At 41.4% G+C, this 19,569-nt stretch overlaps 1 protein-coding gene across 4 annotated transcripts in view; it reads right to left on the bottom strand.

Moving 5' to 3' along the window:
* ARID5B (AT-rich interaction domain 5B) overlaps window positions 1-19,569 on the bottom strand; it is a 117,946-nt gene that overhangs the window by 31,004 nt on the left and 67,373 nt on the right. For 3 of the 4 annotated variants that reach the window (XM_051801031.1, XM_051801032.1, XM_051801030.1), the window contains 2 exons: window positions 7,436-7,548; window positions 1,286-1,496 (listed from right to left, as the gene is read on the bottom strand). In XM_051801031.1, the coding sequence (XP_051656991.1) occupies window positions 1,286-1,496; window positions 7,436-7,548 (324 nt within the window). Of the gene's footprint in view, window positions 1-1,285; window positions 1,497-7,435; window positions 7,549-9,068; window positions 12,758-19,569 lie in introns of those variants that run through there. The other variant, XM_051801033.1, reaches the window with a different exon arrangement.

Here is a 19,569-nt window from a genome sequence, read left to right as displayed (position 1 = left end):
CAGTATACTTACTCTTGGTATTTAAGTATTTGCTGGATCAGGCCCCTAATTTATAATGAATGTCAGGCAAGTCTCAGTATATTTCAGCTAAATGTTAGCAGAGGGTCCTAACCTCGGTGGGGAATTTTAGAAATAATACTTTAGCTTGTCTTTCAAGCTCACCCTGTCTCCATTCTTGAGGGAGTGCAGAATAAAATGGGGAGGGGGGGGAAAGAAATCATTTCTTCAACACAAAACGTTCTGAAAGCCTCATTGAACCTTGTACTGTTTCAAAGCTATTGAGAGCTTTGCTTAGGCCTTGATTTAATCTGAATCAATGCATAATGCAACGAGGTTGTTCATAGTACATTAATTTTACTTCCATTTCAAGCAGCCAGTTTTCAGACAAACACTGTAATCATTTGGAGTTATATAAGTTTATAATGGCTGCTGGAGGCCTGTTGCAATCAGTGCCAATTGCTATTAGGTATGTAAATTGTTATGTAAAACATACAGGTTTGACATTCTTCATCAAAATAACACATGGTTTTAATCTGGAGATAAATTAGAGTAAATAATATTTCAATCCATGGCGTTTTCCCTTTAAGGAAATAAAGTACCATTCAATCTATAGATAAGGAGGAAAAATACCCCCATTTACAGCTTTTGTTGGAAACTGTGAAAGATCTACATTGTGCCGCAATATTTATGCAAAATTGGGTTACAACTGTATCTTCTCCACCTACAATTGTTTTACAGATTGTGGCACTACAAACTGTACACGTCAAAGCAATTCTAAACACTGCATTCTGTATTAAACAGATACAGTCTGGTTTTATATTCTCCAAAGTCAGTAATTTATTAACTATAAACACATTCTGGGGTTTAAGAATATGATCCCTTTTGTGCCTTTCTTGACCACCTTTAAATATCTTCCTTTAATATTTGTCCTTTCATAAAGAACATCTGGGCACAATAAAGATACGTCATATTATTAACTCAGAAGAAAGGCATTACAGACGCTGCAGATTTACAAAACAGAAAACTATAGAGTTTTCAACATGCCTATTTCTAGTCATAATCAGCGGATTTAAACCTATAAATATCCGGCAGCAACTACCCCAGAAGGAAGAGATGCAAATCTAGGCATAAGACAGTGAAATGCCTGGACTGGAAAACGTGTAGATATAAATATGGTCCCCCCCAACCGTAAGGCTTTAAAATAGGCGACGTGTGCAAATACTTTCTCCAGAGAAGCCAAACCATTCTAAAATGTCAACAAGAAAGTGAGAAAAAGGATACTTACTCTGCTTAAAACCTAAATAGGGTATTCGTTCAATTGGTGTTTTCCTTTCTTTCATGTATTTATAAAGAGCCACAAGGAAAGCCTGCTCATCAGCTCTGCATTCTTCACCTACGGCAATCTTTGATTTATCCTCACTTGAGCCTTTCTTACAGTTGTTGTTGCTGTTGTTACTCTTGGGTTTGGGCAAAGCTGACTTAGCCTCACATTTTACCTGGGAAAAGAAAAGATGTCATATCAGATCTGGGTAAACTTTAATTTTCACTTAAGGAATAAATACCCTCTCCTAGCAGAATGAATTGTTGAAAAAATGAAGGCCAAACCATGTGACTGTCTTTGAGGGGAAACAAAGGAAGCTATTTATAGAGCTAAATGTCTTGTTCTGAATCTTAGTCACAACATTTTTAAATAGCCACATCTTTAAATCATTATAACTCATTGGTAATGCTCTCCAGATCTGCATTTTTATGACTATACATTGCTATGTCACAGACAGCTTCCATCTCTCACATACACTTGCCATTAGCAAGTCTAATAATAAACTTCGTTCCAGGATTGACACTGAGTATCGTCAACTCCCATAGACAACCCTTGGAGCTGAGGGTGCTCAGCCCCTTCCAGGAATGCTCAGCAGCCAGCTCTGAAACGACACATTTTTCTCTCCTTTGGCCCACCAAAACAGATGCAAACCTTAGCAAGCCTTACCCAGGCAGAGCTCTCAGCACACGAGCGGAGGTTCTGCTGTAGCATGGACTCAAGTCACGTGGATTGGGGCATCAGCTTAAACTTGAGCACAGCCCTAAGTCTTTAGCAGAAGGGAAAGGCTGATAGCTGGAGCCTGTCCTGGTAGACACCGGGAGCCCCAAAGCACACGAGTCCCAGAGCTTCAGGTTTCCCACTGGCCTGCCCAGCAGATGTATGCCAGTCAGGAAATCAACAAATTGGAACCACTTTACCTCTTATCAGTATTCAAATATGGAGAAAAATATCCAGTGAGACTGCCTTAATCCTGCAGTCCCTCCTGAAGATAATCCTCTCACTGAATCAAGCAAATTATAAGTCAAGCATTCACTTGATGTGTGTATACAAAAAAAATAAAAAGAGCAATCTTGCAAACTGATGTGTAAAAGCTCTGCGTGATCAAGACATTGGGACCATGCAATCAATACATTTCCAGTGAAATACTGGAAGTCCTCTAATACAAGATAGTGGATTTGCACTGCCCCTTCAAGGCTTTTGAGCACTGTCAGGGGCCTTCTGGCAGTTCCATACCCCATCCAAGACACATCCTTTGTGCTCCCAGAGGGAGCAGGGAGACTGTAAGAGCCAGTATTTCGTATTTTAGGAGGACAGCTGAGGACAGCAGGGTGTCTTGCTGCACAGGAAAGCAGGAGTTCTCGCTCAAGCAACCAATGGACTCTCCTTCAGAACTGTCAGTTCTAAATCAGGTGCTTCCTAGGCACTTTTGACATTTTGGAAGCAACTGCTGTGTAAAGCATTACATATGTGCTTGTAAACAAACAACAAACATATCATTGGAAAGACCATGATACACTCATTTCATCTTAATAAAGCTACCCTGCATTTCAGGTTCAGGGAAAGCAACATCTTTATACTCCACTAGACATTAACTTTGCAGAAAGCTCTGACTTGAGGTTATCCACCTCCATAGTTTTCCGCAGATGGTGGACAAAGCAGTGGTAGCTCCCAACCAGACAGGACAAGTGGTCACAGTCTTCCATGGTAGTTGATGCTGCTGAAAAACCTCTATGTTGGTCACTGCAGGGTACAGGCTCACTCCTCCCAGGCAATGCAGCAGGGACTGGGAAATGGACTTCTTATGGGATTTTTCCTGATCACTTGCTGCTGCAATATGTCCACTGTACTGCTTGATATTCTCCAGCAGCATGGTTAAAAAAGATACTGTCTTCCTATGGTACGAGACACCATGCTTTGCCTTTTAGCAATAGATATGCTTGTTGATTAAACTTCTGTAAAGACCCTGGGTTTCATCCAAAACTCAATGGAGCTAACGGGATTTTTATCCTTTTAAATGAACTTTGGATTTCCTCATCCACTGTTCAGGTCAGAGTTGTAATCCCTTGACTTTTTTACTTTGGCTCCTCACAAAAATTATTTAACAGCTTCCTCTTATAAAGTTTAGATTACATTGTCATAAGTTTCAATGCTTCTCCAAAGACTGGTTAGCACTCCCAATATGAACTCATGACTTCAACAACTCTAGGATTTTCAACTTGAGCTGTAAATTTGGAACAAATTCACTGGACCTGGGAACATTTATTCAGTTTTGTTACCTGCTTGCTTGGATTTTCTTCTTCAAACTGGACAACTCAGAACTACGTTTGCAAAGACAACCTGGGCACGAACACAAACTGAAATCCAAGCTCACTGCTGTGCAAGCAAACTAATGACAAGGGATGAAGGGAAACAAATTAAATAATATTAAGAAACCCACCAGTAGTGAGAAAAACCTCTGGTACACACAAACTCCCTCTCTCCTGTCTACAGAGAAGTGAGGTCAAAGCACCTGTGGAAGTCAGAGGTGCCAAAATGCAATGGATGGACTCCAAGCAGTGTCAGGTTCAATGAAGCGTTGATGAAGGCTGCAGTGCTTCATCCACTTGGTGTTTGAGGCCCAGTGCTGCATCTCTGGGGGTGTCCAGAGATGGGCTCTGGAACATGTGACCACCTCCGGCCATGTGTTCCCTCAGAGGCGGATCATCCATGACTAAATGACCAGTGAACACTCAAGGGTACACCTGTGTGTTTGTCTTCTCCTGCCAGAGGTCACACACAACACAGACCACTACCTGCATTTTACAGTTTCAATCAGATAATGGCTGAGGCGCTCAGAATAAATCTCCACGTCTGAGAGCATTCCAGGCCACCTATGGCCACAGGAAAAGCATATCCTGGCGACTTTTAAACTAATCTCCTAGATCTTGCTGTCCAAATGAAGCGAGAGATTTACTTCAGCATTTGCACTAGGAGACGAAATGAGTAGATTCATTTGGGGAAAACTTCCATGTTTAACAAGTTAATCCTTTCAGTTCTTCAAAATGGTCAGATCAGCCAGTTTTAAAAAGCCTTAGAATGCATTTCTGCACACTTTGAATGGGAACACTCTTTGGGAGGCACAATGAGGGTCACGTTGGAGTCTGCAAGTCCCAAAAGCCTGTCCAGCACTGATGACACGTGAAGGAGTGAAGTACAAAAGCCTCCAAAGTCCTGGGAATGTTTTGTGAGAAGAGCTTGATATATCCTTCTCCAGGAGAGCTGATCCTGCCTGAGTAGACGGTCTTGTATTCTCTTCCCAGCCTAGGAGGACACTCCCCTGGGATCTTCCCCAGAAGTACTGAAATGGATGCAGTGACTAACAAGAAGTGGTACATGAAAGACCCGCTTTCCCTGGCAGCACCTGCAGGTCCAGGACCACATTGACTGTCCCGCTATCACTCTATTTTTAACAAGCCACCTACAGTGGAACTAACTCAGAGCTGCTCCTACCCAACCAGATGCTTTTCCATGTCAGGTAACTGTAAAATCCTACAAAACAATCTGCTGATGGTTCAGGGCAAACACGCCTAATGAGAACTATGTTGTAAGGATGTACAAAGCTTTCTAGTCACTGGCAGCTGAGAACGTGAAATTCAGCAAGTCATTACAACCGTGCAGCTTGAATTGGTCTTGACAGGCTTAAATCCACAGAATTCAGAATGCCACTTCCGTTGTTTCCTGACTCAAACCATAGAGCCACTGCGACTCTGTCAGAGATGTTGCCCTGCCACTGGGAAGTGAGGCTGCTGTCAGACACTGAGGGACATGATCTGAGAATGCAAGCAGCACAACTTCTGCTCTAAAGGGATTTCAGCTGGAACAGGAGTATGGCCAGGACCACGGCCAAAACGCTTCAGCGTCTGACACAAGCGGATTTGTCCTGTTTACACCAGCAGTGTCCAACCCTGCTCTCCACGGACCCATTGTCAGCATTAGTTGGAGATGGAGCACTGACAGGAGGATAATAAACAGAAGAGTCCAACATGGAGCTTCAGATGATGACTTAACATCCCAACTGTTCCCAACAATGAGAAGACAGTAGGTGGGTCTCTGTTCACCCCCCTTCCCCAAATACACTTCCCCTCCTTCCCCAGTAACCCAGAGGCAGGGTCTGTGTGAAGTGCAGTACAACTGCTGTAGAGGGTTTGATTCGCTGTCCTCCTCTTATAAAAGTATATCCACAGCCCTGAGACACAGATGGATGTGAAGAGCCACAGTGAAGTCAGCGTGACTACATGCAAGAACATTATATCATGAGCATGTCTGTTATTTATAATGAAATTAAGCTGGCCAAGATAATTAATGTTATTAATATCTGCACAATGATGAGCACAGTATGACTAGATAAATAGGCGGAATTACTTCTGATCTGAAATATCCTCCCATCTGACTAGTCGGGTGAACCCAAATATAAACAGAGAGGATAAACAATTTGGTATGAAGTGTTACTGTAGTTTTTAATTATCTAGTACCTATATATCAGGTGCTGAAGAGGCAGAACTACTTGTGCTACAGTCCAGGGTGCTTTGACAAGACGGTCCACGCCGCAGTTCACTGGTAATATTTCAACATGAAAAATGTCTTGGGGGAAGGGGACTTGAGGCAAATTGAGACATTTTCACACTGCCAATTTTACATGTTCTTTCACAGAGAAAACATTCAGACAAACTATAGTATCTGGCAGGACCCCGCAACTCAACACACCAGGCTCCATCATCTCTTACCATGCCTGTCTAATACGATAGTACAGACTCCAACTGAGCACAATAGGGCACAACAGGAAGAGAAACAGTGACTTAAGGGCAGAGCTTCATCATGAACTTCAGCCTCTTTTATCGTCATCAACAGAAAGCACAATTTTAACTGAACTCCTAGGGGGGAGGAGGAGGTGGAATTTAATTTGCCTTCCTATGAGAAACTGAGAGCAGAACACTTCCACTTGACCTCTTTAACCTCCTAATCTCCCAGGACATTCACTGTGTACAACAATACCAACGCAAATGGGTCTATACATTCACTGTATTTCCTAAAGAGATGGTCACAACAATGGAAACGTTTTTCAGATACACATCCATCTAATTTATTGAAACAGATTTGGCAGGAGTTGGCGTAAAAATTCAGTATATGCAAACCTCTGCAGCTGTCTAGCTCAGAGTGACAAAGTTCTGCCTCAGATAAAAATCAAGTAGTGCTCTAAGTAATTTTCCATCTTTGCATCTCAGAGTTTCAAATTAAATCATCTTGAAAGGAGCCATTTGTGTTGCCTTTTTTTTTAAGAGAAAACCAAATTCCTATTTAAAACCACTCAGACAACATAGAAAATAGGATGCAATTTACACTACAGAAGCTTCATTTTAAAATATTTTAAGGAAAAGACACAAAACCATAAATATCTAAAAGATTAAGTGTATAAACACAAATCAATGATCCAATTTTTACTTGCAGTATGAGCTAAGCACATACAGAAGACTCTGTAAGAGCATGCACTATTCAACAAACCCTGGAACACGCAGCTCAGCACTAAGTACTAAGGAAACAGCCCAGATTTTTTTTTTAAGCTTTTGTACTGAGTTTCTGCCTTTATCTTTTTTATTTTTTTTTTCCAATTTAAAAATGTCAAGATCTCAACATCAGGGTAATGTCGCTTGTGTGTGCTTCTTAGAAACCATTACCGAAGCAGCTCTTGTTTCATAGTCTGTTTATCTTCAAACTTATATTTAGAAGTACATTGTAACACAGTGAGCTGCTCCCAGGTTTATTTTTAATTCAAAGATAATGTCACAAACTATGTTTGTGTGTCACAGAATGTGAAAACTAACACTAGATGCCAAGAAAGCTTAAGCATTACCAGTTACCAACAAGCTGATAGCATTAGGTTGTTAGGTGACTATAGTTGTTGGTAATTTTGAACACAGGCATGATTAAGTGAAAAATAAAACTATTGAAAAAATTACATTTATCATCCCCAAGAAAATAAGTGACACTCTAAATTTGAAACAGCACGCTGGGAAACAAAGGCAGGGTTGTACCTAAAAAAGGAGAGTGCACTGAAAAGAGTATTATTAAGTGATTTACCTTGGCAACAGCTTTGCTTTCAGAATTATTGTTGGAATCCTTAATGCCATTTAATGAATCTCTTCTCTGTGGGCATGGCTTCTTTTTGCGCGGTCTGCCTTTAAGATTTGGCGCTGAAAATTAATGGAGAACAATTTGAGCACATTGTCTTATCCTGGATTCTTAACAGCTGAAAGCATAATAAATAATTCCACTACAATCAGTCACAGAAATGTATACATCTGTCTACAGTAAATGCTTATTACAAGATTCCCATCCTCCATGGGTTACATCTTGACACACTATACATTTCTATAGAATATCCCCCAAAGCTAATCTATTCTACTTTCACATAGCTAATTAATATAAAGTCAAACACTGGTCTCCGAAGGACTCGGAGAGAAAGCACAAATATTCCTCCATGGTACAAAAAAGAACAAAATTGAATATTAATGGGTAACCTTGCATTAATCACCCTGCTGCCTTTATTATCTCTAATCTTCAAGCAAGAGTACTAACTACTATTTCCAACTTTGGGAAACATCTGGCTTTGGAAACGTTCTGAAATATTGAAATTCCTCACAGCTCCAAGAAATGTTTATATATCCTGTCATTCTTGTCAAAGTTCTTCTGAAAAAGTTTAAGAAAAAAAAAAAATTACTCCTGAGTCCTGAAATGGATCAAAAAACCCCTTAACAACTAGTTCTGGAAGTTGACAAGTACTGAAATAAGTGATTGATTGTTTCATAAGGGTTACATACCACACATACAAATTAACATGAATCACTTTCAGTTTTGTCCAATTCTTAAGATAAAACAGCTCTGAAATAACACAGTGACTAAATCCTAACTGTGCTGAGACATATAAAGAATGGGATATGGATCATCATAAAAAATATCACACTCATCTTTCAATAGTAGTATTACAATATAAATTATGATCATATATAGAAATAAGAGATGAAGCAGATGTTTGCTCATTATTATGTGTCCTCTCTGCTTTCAGATTTAAAAATCAGCCTCTGACTACTATGGCAACATTTAAAATGATAAACAATCATTAACTAATGACTGTACTGAATAAGATAATTTTCTTTAAACCTTTAATTTCTAGGTAACCATTGTTTTCATTACTTAAAGGGATGATTAGAACAATGTCAGAAATCTAAACATCACAAACCTCTTGAGTGTCTTCTAATTGTTTTTAATCTTACATTTGTCACACAGCAAGCCAGTGGTTTCGGGACATTTTACATTTTAATTAGTTTGCAAACACAATACAGGGTGCTAATTTGATTTTATAGTTTGAGTAACACTCTCATATTTGGTCTGTTCAGAGAAAGAGAAAAGCTGCAGGTTTAAAATCAAAAGTCACATCCTTTTTCTTCCTCCAACACAGGCACATAGTAAAAAAAAATAATATATATATGTGTGTGTGTGTGTGTATATATATATATATATATATGTAAGTGCATATGGGTGTAAGTCCATATTTGTGTCTATCTAAAAATAAGTTTATCTCCCTTTAGAAATATCTCCATCTATCTCCAGCGAAGCACATTCTGCTTATTGAAAAGTACTGCAGAAAGCAATTCTGAAATTGTCATCTGAGGCTAACATGCAAAATCAAACAAAGAGAGAAAGAAATTATTACCCATTCCAGTCGACAAACATCTGCCTGATTTATATCTGTACTCATGAATGCTACAGCATGTGACTGCACACTACGTCGCTGGGAGTCTCGACTTGGTGTGGATGTCAGCCTTACACAAAATGAACACTCAGAGTATTTGCTCTGTGCTTCCAAGTCCCCTCCCCCAGCCACTCTATTACTCATATAAACAGAGATGAGCGGCTCTGCGGGAGCGTGGGATGAGCTCCGAGGATCCAGCGTCAGCTGCCAGACTGCCAGCCCCGGCCACGCCACCCAGCCTTATTCATAAACCCCGCTCAGCCTTTGGTGTATTCCTGGTGCCTGTTTGTTTTTTGGCACATGACCTGGATGGGATGGACAGATCCCGAACCACCGTCTGTGCCAGCAGTTGCATCTTCTTTAAGCAGATACTGAAGAGAACAGTAACGTTCCCTGAGTTTCCTACACCCCGGCCCACAATGTTGAAAGATCGACCTTCGAATGAATGGATCCCCAGGTCTGGCCCAACACATGGCAGAAGCGGGATGTGGCTGAGCAAACATCAAATATACTTGCATATCAATTACTTGTCCTTTCTTTCTTTCTTTCTTTTCTTTCTCTTTAATGAATAAAGAAACTAGTTCAAGGCTCAATGTTTTCCAAACATACCTGTTATCCTGAGTTTTGGCACTCTACTCTGTATCACACTATAAAGCACTGCTAATGTTTTGCTAACAGCTTTAAAAGCAAGAAGGCATTTGTTTCTAAATTCCAGGTATATTGAGCTTGCATATAAACACTGTTTGAATTGGAGCCTTCTACAGCAGAACTGGCACAAACCCACTATGAAATGGGGTATTTGCATTCTCCCCATGGCTCAGGAGCTGCAGTAGGGAAGGTCTGCGCAGCACACACGAGGACCATCCCACATGCCCCATGGTATGACTTTAAATCACCTGAAGCCCTTCCAGATCTGACACACAATTAACAAGAAAGCAGCAATAGGAATTAATACCAGAAGAGAAGGTCCTTGCATCTAGTATCTACTCTGTAGAAGAAAACATTTGACATAGTTCCAGTCACACTTGAAACTAAGCTATTAATATTTGCTCCCTAAATCATTATAAATAAATGCATTATTTGAAGATTATTGCATTTCAGTGACATCCATTTTGTTCTCTAGAAAATATGACTAGGACTGAAGAAATCATTTACAAGTCACATACGTGTTTCAATTTTGTCATTTTTTTTGTTTAATTTCTGACATATTCATGAGCACACTGCAAATGTCTTGAATTTGTTATTCATAATTATTTTGAAGCAATTTTACACACATGTTGTGGCTTAGTCTCAGTCAGTTTTCATGATGACATTGTATGCTTAGTATTTACTAGACTGCTAAGTGAGTATCCTATGTTATTTTTCTGTTTTCTGGTGGAGAAAGACTTCTGGCATGACTACCTGAGAATATCTGAAACGATTCAATTTCTTCACATGTTTGTGCATATGGTTTTCAAAATCATTTTCTGAAAGCATTTGTGGCAGTGAGACCTGATAACTTGCACATTTCCAGAAGGTGAGAACATAAGCAAAGCAAATTAAAGTACAAAATGAATACATAAGTACAGAAGAAAGTTTGCATTTATTTGCCACCTCTTCAGTCTGAGTGCCTGTAACAGGAGTATGAGAGACACAGGACAGTACCAGTTAAAAAACTTCCTTTCCTGTGCATTTGACAACATGTTTGCCTTTTGCCAAGGTGTGGTGTTTTCCACCCTTGTTTCCTTCTTTTTGCTTCCTATTGTATCTGAAAGAGGGGAAAACTCAGCCACTGAAACATCTACTGGGACCCCTGATGGGCTGCTGGGAACTTGTTTTGCCTCTACTCAGGTGTGATTAAAAGGATCAGTACTAGCATAGCAGAGCTGTCCTGTACACTGAAGTTTTGCTGACTCAAGGAGCCTCTTCTCGGGATCACAGCTCATCCCAAATTTGCTAGTCACCACAAAGGGCATGTTCACTTAGAACCAAGCAAAGCATAAGACATTGCCTTCCCTGTGCTACAGCAATCTAGAGCCCAGCCGGGAAAGCCATTTCACCTGCTGAGTCCTGGCAAACATTTCAGGTACGACCAGGTAAAACACAGCTACTGCAAAATACACAGTACAAGGTAACTCTACTTGAGTCCAGGAGTCCACAGATCATGGCTACAACCCCGTAGTGCCAAAGCACCAGCAATACTCTACGTGTTTTTACTACAAACTGTCACTCCTGAGAGGTTAATGCAAAGCCCATGTCATGCACAGCACAAGGAGTTAGATTATCTGTACACGTAGATTGGCATATCTTTGCTGACTAAAACGTACTCTAGTAAGAAGCTGTCCTGGTGCTCCCAAAGCCTGTTCTTGTGAGCTGCCTACAGACTACAGCAATCAAACAAGGACAGTCCAGAGGCATCTCTGCACAGAAATAAAGACCAGGAATCGCAGAGAAGCTCAGCTCAGCAGCTCTGACTCCCAGAGTAAGAGAGGCACACAGAAAAGAGAGGAGCTCATGGTTAATCTGCTCAAACTAGCTAGATGTTTCCTCAAAGCTAGATGTCCTCTCTGTTCATGAAGCCACGAAACAGCATCATTGCTCAAAAATTACATCTTCCCCTCCAACACTCACATCACTCTGTGCAAACATCAGGATATTTTAGGTGATCAGGACAGGCCAGAAAGAGCAGAAGGCAGCAACCACCCTGCCCACTTACTCTGAAAACTTATAAGGTTGTGGCCACTGCTCTCCTGTCACTACCACCCTCAGTTATTCAACTCTCACATGGGAAAGAGGAGCATTTCTAAATCTCACCACCTACAACAACTCCTGGCTCTGGGTCTAACCCAAGGAAGTCAAGTCCTACGCAGGTGAAAGAGAAGTACCCAAAAATGTGAGCTGCCAAGGTCAGCCATGATTAAACACTACCTATGGTGGAAAAGCATAGGCTGCCAGAAGAAGAGAGCACCTCCACCTGCCACCTTCTTTTCCTGCATCCCCAGGGTGGGGAAGTGATTACTGGGCTTACCCTGTTATCAAGTCAACCTCCCTTGAGCCACATCCATGCCAAGAATGCCACGTACTAGAGGCACAAATAAGTCAAGAGACAATGACTGTGGGTTTGGGGTACCTGACTTTAGCAGGTCAGTTACAGTAAAACTATCTATTTTTTAGGAGTCTGATTATCACTGGAACTCCAGTGAGTTCAACCCTCACAATAACACTGGAGCATATATTTTGGCTAATGCAAAAGATGTGTTGTTATAGGGAGGGTGTTAAAAAAAATAGTGGCCTTCACACAGCTGAGGTCAAGCTATGTTGGCACTCTGTCAAAATCAGTGGTGTAGCCAAGAGTTTTTAATGAGCCTGGAATGCATTACCTCATTTGTCATACCTGGATCACTTACTCATGCTGAGCCCAAAATAACCTTGGACCTTGTTGGCTGCTCAACAAACCATGTAAGTAAACAGTACTGTACTCATGCCTAAAACATGTACCTTTTAATTGCCTGCTCCACATTTCTTACTCTAAAGCACATCTAAGCAACTGTGATGCTCATGATCAAAGTTCTTTCCGTTTCAAGCCTCTCTGACCTGTGTGACCATTTCCTGATATGACTTTTGATTTTGTCTTGCTGATATTCCAGTTTCTCAGAAACACTTCAAAAGTAGGAGAAGAAAAAAAGAGAGAGAGAAAGAGAAAAAAAAAAAGGAAAGGAAGACCATTGCTGTGTTTTGCTGAGGACTGTACCAGGATAGCTGCTAAGCATTGCTAATGCACTTACAACTTGCAGTGCCAACCAGATTCTGGCTGCCTGTTGTTTTCTGTGATCATGTTTCTGTCCTGTGGAAAGCTGAAGGAAGAACAACAGCATTTCTGCCAACTGCAAAAACCAATACAAGAAAAAAAAAAATCAACCGAGCTTGTAAAAATGTCCAGGGCCATCAACAAAGAAGAGCCAGCAGAAGATCTGGGTCTACACTGAGGGTGGGCTCACAGAGTCAGGTGAGCTCTAAACACAGAGGTGGGAGTGTACCAGAGGGAAGCAATCACAAACCAGGATTAAGGTGGAGCACTGGAAGTTGCAAGGAGTTGATAAACAGGGATGTGCTGTGGTGCTGGGTTCAGAGGAGACGTGCGCTCGCATGAGGCAAAGCTGCAGCACACCTGCTAAATGCATCAACAGCCTCTCCTCCCTGAAGAACACCTTGCAGAATGTCTCCTCATAGAATCTTTTTGCACTGTGCCAGTCCTTCATATGCCTTCCAGCTTTCACACACATGCACAAAAGCTGTGACACCAGAATCCTTGGCCCTAAGCTGCAAAACCATTAGTACATACAGAACAGACTAGGAGACCTTCCCTCTTAGGCAGGTGGAAATGGCAGGATGTGTCAGATCACAGAGCTATTCACAATGCAGGTGCCAAATAGAAGCTGGAAGTGGCATACAGAGGTGCCTGGCCATCAAAGTCAAGGTGAGAAGAATGGTTCCAGATCTCCACAAAATCCATGAACTGACCATGCCTGCTAGCAGGTGGCAAATAGCTGGTTGCTGAGGACATCCCTAAAGCAGCCTGGCAAAAGTTAGCTCTTGGCTGAAAATCATGGTTACATGTTACACCTTTTAAAATGTAATGAATAGAAAGTTAACAGGTTTAATGGCTTTAACACTCACCCCTCTAGGGGGCTTCTGGTATTCTGCAATATCTGAAAGTTAAGGAAAGTATATTGCTATATTTAAGCTCTGTCTCAAAAACTGTTCAAAGATTACTTAATCTCGCATACTTTCTGGAGTCCCAGCTGCTTCCTTGATTTCCTTGTCACCTCCATCTCTTTATTTTCTCTCCTTCACCTCATACCCTTTTCTGCATTCTGAGTTCAGGATCTTACATTTCATTTATTTTCCTTCCACCCCTCAAAGTTTATTTAAAAACTTTTGCCTCCTGGTAACAGGGTCCGAGAAGGAGAGCCTGGGGCATTTATCACCCAGGCATGCTGAGCTGAGCTGGTGAAGAGAAGTGAGTTGTAACTAACCTAATACTGCATCCAAGGGTCAGAAATTGAAGTGGCTGAAAAATAAAGCAAAAGATCAGACTACACTAAAAAAAACCCCAGACCTTTGTTTAGGAAACAACAATATCAACTGAATTTGGGGAAGCTCTCATTAAGATCCTAAGTACACCTACAGAAGTCAGTGATGAGCATCTACCAACAGCTCAAGCTCTCATTGAGCTGTGGACGTCACACAGCCTCTCTGCAAACACACACACCTCTTGCTTACTCAAGCTGCACATAGAACAATCTCAATATTAAAATTATTTTTACTCATTTTTTCTAAATGTAAACATTTGTTTATTCCCTTCTCTGTAACTGAACTTGCCAGACCTGACCTGGAAACCCCAGAGCACAGCAGTGAACAATCTTACAGGGAACATTAAGGAACCATGCTGCTTTCTAACACACATGGAGAAAGAGCGGACTTGTGTAGCCATTTCTGAAAGTTTTGTTTTGGAAATGAGATATCCCATGCTCCATGTGGGGAAAATCAATTTGCTACCTCTCTAAGGAAAACATTCCTCATTTGGAAATAAGTGAAACAGACACTTCCTTGTGTGGATTAATGTGGAGACACATGACTTGCTGCAGACTGTTGTTTTGACCCCCCTCCTGACCAGACAATCTCTGAAAAAAAGCAAAATGGTAGTATTTTTCATGGATTACAGTTCAGACTAGCATTGCTTTTAATAGAAAAGTTAGAGGAACTGCAAATATCAGGTTGGCCAATTTTGCAAAAAACCTGAATGTTTCTTTTTGGAAGATGGGGACAAGATTCAGGAGGAGGCTGGAAGTTTCTTTTTCTTCATTTCAGCATGACTGGAAGTTAAGACTTTTTCTTGATCTGGGCTTTGTTATGTCCTGCTGACTAATGTGGGTTTTAAAAGAAAATGGAAAGAAGTTGCTGCGTTTTATTTTTTTTTTTTTTGGACAAAATCTATACATGTGTTGGAAATTATGAAGTGCGGTAAATTGAAAAGGGAAGTTGAAGACTTCAGAGAAAAATCTATGCTTGACAAATATGTGACATGCAAGTAGACCTTAGAGCAAATTAAAATAATAATAATAAAAAAATCCAGTGTAGGCCTATTACTGGCTACAGATGACAGGATTGTTACTAATGATTCAAAAAGAGGCAGAGGTGTTTGGTAAATATTTGTTCCATATTTGCAAAGAAGCCAGATGATATGCTTGCAAAAGAATATAATTAAAGCCAGTCAATTCACTTGGTTTTACAGAAACCAGATCTTAAAACAACAGAAAAGAAAAACAAACAAAGCACCTTATTTTACACTTTGAAACTACAAGCTTGGTTAGAGAAACTAGCTGCACACATGGAACATACCTTCATTCAGTATGACAGCTGATTTAATACTAAATAACTCTTTGATTAAAAAACAGCGCTACATGATTTTATTCAAGCATATATTGAATGGATTAATAGCTGGCTAAATGACAGAGCTAAAAGCAGGCATCAGTGGGGAATTTCTATCAAATGAAAAGACTTCTGGTGGGATTCCACAGGGGTCGCTCCTGGCCTTGCTAGTATTACAAATTTTTATCAGTGAAATAAATATAAAGTCCCTGACAGTAACATTCACACTGACACAAGGACTGGCACAATGCTAAGACTGACTCATACAAATGAGTCAGAAAGAAAAACGGACCAGAAACACACAATGCTCCTCAGTACTGCTCCAGCATGAAACCTGCGAGCAAGGATTACAGGTGCCACTGTCCAAGCCAAGAGTGACACTTCACAGGCCACTCCCCACTGGAAATTCAACACACCCTGATAGGAAGATGCCATTGCCAATGGGGTGTCTGCCTTCAAGGAGGTCTGAACAACTTAAGCTGTGCTGGGTTTGAGCAAAAATGACTGAGAAGTGACTTCACTAAGTAATATGAGTGCCTCAAAGGTAAGAAAAAGCTGGCACTCAGAAGGGAGGAGGCATAACCAGGCGTGCCTAGGCACTGCAGTCCCCATAGGTGGTCTCACGGCAGAATATGGAGGCGTGCCTATGACCAGCTTTCTCAAGACCCTTCAGGAAAAGCCTGAGCCAGACACAAGCTGGTGTGCACAGGGCAGGAAGAAACACATGCAATTCGAGGGTCTTGAAGGTCAAGTTATCAGAGTGGGGCTGGGTGTCCCGTGCTACTGCCAGGAGAGCCCAGGCGCTGTGGGGGGCTCAGCAGCCTGGCGGGATGCACGGACCAGGCGTCCAGCTGTCTGGCTGTGCTCCTCACTCAAACAGCTGTTTCCCTTCTCCTTCAGAAAAAAAGGTGGTGAATTGGATGAAAGCATTGGCCAGCAATTTTGGCTGATGAGCCACTGCTTGGGGTTCATACCAGATTAGATGACTCCATGGTTCTTCTGGTGAGAAACTGCGTGAGTATAGGATCAAATACAGTGAAATACTGAGCTATGCAGGACAAGGAACATGAAGAGCTGCAGCCTTGATTGAGCAAAGTACATGCCTAACTCGTAAAGACCCGGAACATGGAAAGACCTCTGATGACCTCACTGGGGCTATTCACACCTTTGAGGCTAAGCCTGTTAAGCATGGAGCCACACAACCAAGCCAGCATGGCTCTCTCTGTCACTAGTGGGAAAGAAGCATTCAAGCCCCGAACAAAGAAATCGTCCTATCTCATCATGAAACACCATGTGCTTGGGCAGAATCACAGGATCAGACAGAGGTTCGTCAAATTTCCCTCTCCCTCAGAAATCTGCAGTCAATCTCCAGCCTCGAAGCCCTCCATCCCCAAAGGTCACCTCCTGGAAAGCGGCACCCAGCAGACAGAGGCTTCAGTTTCTGTAGGAAGGTCACAGAAATACTCAAGAAGTGCGGGACTGACTTCTCAGAATAGTCAGGGTTAAAAAAAAAAAAAAAAGGCAAGCAAGCAACGAAAGGAAAGTGAACAGGCTCTAATAGATTATGTAATAGCCAAGACAAAAGCAGTGCAAGCAGGGTAGCAAGAAATGAAAATGCACAGCAAACCCATGGAAGTCAGCCTGTCTGATCAAAACTCATCAGAACACTCAAGGTAGACTTCCCATTAGAGGGCTTTAGAAAATAAAAGGCAAATCTTAAGGCGACTTTCCTAGTAATGTTTCTTTTTCTCTCCAGTAAAAGCCAGCGTTTGTGTAATTGCTGTCTAGCAGAGTCAGCAGTACCCAATGGAGACGTGACCTACATACCTCGGAAATACAATAGATATGCAACCAGTGGTATCCACACAGATAGACGGATGAGATGAGCTAATTGACTGATGGACATCGTGCATGAATACAAACAGGCAGAAATTCATGCCAGAAGGATAAAATGGACAGCTTTCCAAGACCTTGCTTTCAAGAATGACAACGGCAGGTAAGAAGGAACGATCATTGAGTTGTGCACAATGTGAAAACTACAAATATATTCTTTAAATAATCTCTTGCATTTCTGATTTGTAACTGATTATATAAGAATTTTTTTTCACTTTTTTCCCTTTGCACTTGATCATTGCACTGTGAAGTAATCAAAATTTGTTAGGCATAATCAACCTGCATGAAGATATTAGTAAAGTGACAAGCAGAAACTACAGAGTAAGCTCCCCCCTTTGATGCCTACATTCAGCTTCCACCACAACGAGGACTACACAAGGCATTAGGTGGAGGCAGGAACAGCAGCCACAAGCTAAGCCCCGCTTCATTCAAATCTCTGGGTCATCACCAACTTCACCAACAGCACTTGGCTTGCCAGGCCCCCCATCACAGTGCACACAGGAATAGTTCAGAGGTTCAAGAATAACTCTTCTTCCACAGATAGCTTGGCACGAAGCCTCTGTACCCTGGGAGACCTGCATACACCTGGCACGGGGCTTTAATGCTGGGGTGCAGAGGTGACACTGCCCAGTACTGCTGAGGGATCTGCACTTATTCACCAGTGAAAACCAGCGGTGGAACTGTGGTAATTCTGTCAGGTTGTGTACAAGTAGAAAGGGAATCTGTATAGCTCCCAAAACACACCAAAAAAATGGTGGTTTAAAAGCCCTGATTGTAAGATCATGTGCCCAGTTTAAATGAGTCCAAACCCCATGGACTCAGTGTAATCTTCCCAAACATCAACACAAACAAAACTGAGCCCATCTCTGCATTACAGCCCCAGTAAATCTCTAGCACTCAGAAAAATCCAAATAAAACCGAGCTGCATCCATAAATTTATCTGAGCAGGGCAGGGTTTACACTAAATATGCAGTCAGTTGTGCAATATTCTTTCGTAGTCAATACTGGTTCTTAGGAAATTATCTGAGTGAATTAAGTGGAGGACTATTAAACAATTTACACACTTCCTTGTGTTTCAGATGTCTAATTATAGCCGTGTTTGTCTCTCCCCGCAGAACTGTTGTATACCACATGGTATGCATATTTCAGCATCCAGCATTATTAACTCATGACCGACTGTCAGTTGATCATTATCTAACACATGGGGTCTGCAAAAAAAGCCTTATTTGGGCAAAAGCAGGCTTCGGACCTGCTCCCGCTGCATTCTCCCCCTAGAAGAACTTCAGTCGGATTATTATTTGCTGTCAATGGAAACTCCGAGGTTACATATGTGAAATCTGCAGACAGGAAAATAAATCCTCACCGAGTTTAAACACTTAGTTGATATTAAAACCATCTCCAGCTTGGCTGGTTTAAAGCAAACTCTCAGTTGCCCTCTAGTGTCCCCCTGCTGCCACGCCAGGCAGCCCACCCGCCGCAGCCAAGGTCACACAATTTAACCCGATTTCATGCCACGAGATTTACTATTCGTGTCAATATTTTGTAGAGAAGGGTGAGAGGGGTGTGTGCTTTTCCCTCCTGGAAATTTCAGGGCTCGGGCCCCTGGAAGCCCAGAGCTTGCATAATGTTTACAGCTGTAATTGCGGCGCATGACACACGGGTTTTATGAGCGAGAATCTCTGAAATCACTCTGCGCGCTGCACTCCATAAAGTTCATTCATAACTAAAAATAGACTAATGTACAAACTGATTTAGCATTATACTGAAGCTAAGGAACATAGGGAGTCTGCAGTATTCCCTAATATGGAAGAGAAGCTGAGTTTTCAAAAGCAGCAGTTTATTTGTTCCTGAAAATGGACAACATATGTAAAAGATTTAATATACAGAACCAGGTGTATATATAGCCTAGATCTTCATATGTGCCCATTTTCATTCTATATAAAGACTTTATACAGCCTGAAACTATATATTTAATAATAGATTACTAAATTAAGTCTGCACAATCACTTCATAAAAAAATATCATTTCAATTTAAAATACAGCTGTAGGGGTTTGGACAATTTCCTGCATAATAGAGGCCCATCCCTGAAATGTAAATAACACCGGTATTAAAACAAGTCAATCAGGCACATCAGGAAAAAAAAGAAAAGGTACATGA

Source organism: Manacus candei, unplaced genomic scaffold (genome assembly GCF_025592945.1).
Source record: "Manacus candei isolate 608988 ecotype Guabito, Panama unplaced genomic scaffold, ASM2559294v1 h1tg000050l, whole genome shotgun sequence".
In the NCBI taxonomy this organism is placed as follows: Eukaryota; Metazoa; Chordata; class Aves; order Passeriformes; family Pipridae; genus Manacus; species Manacus candei.
The sequence above is the reverse complement of the archived record's forward strand: the minus strand, read 5'-3'. Positions and strand labels throughout refer to the sequence as shown.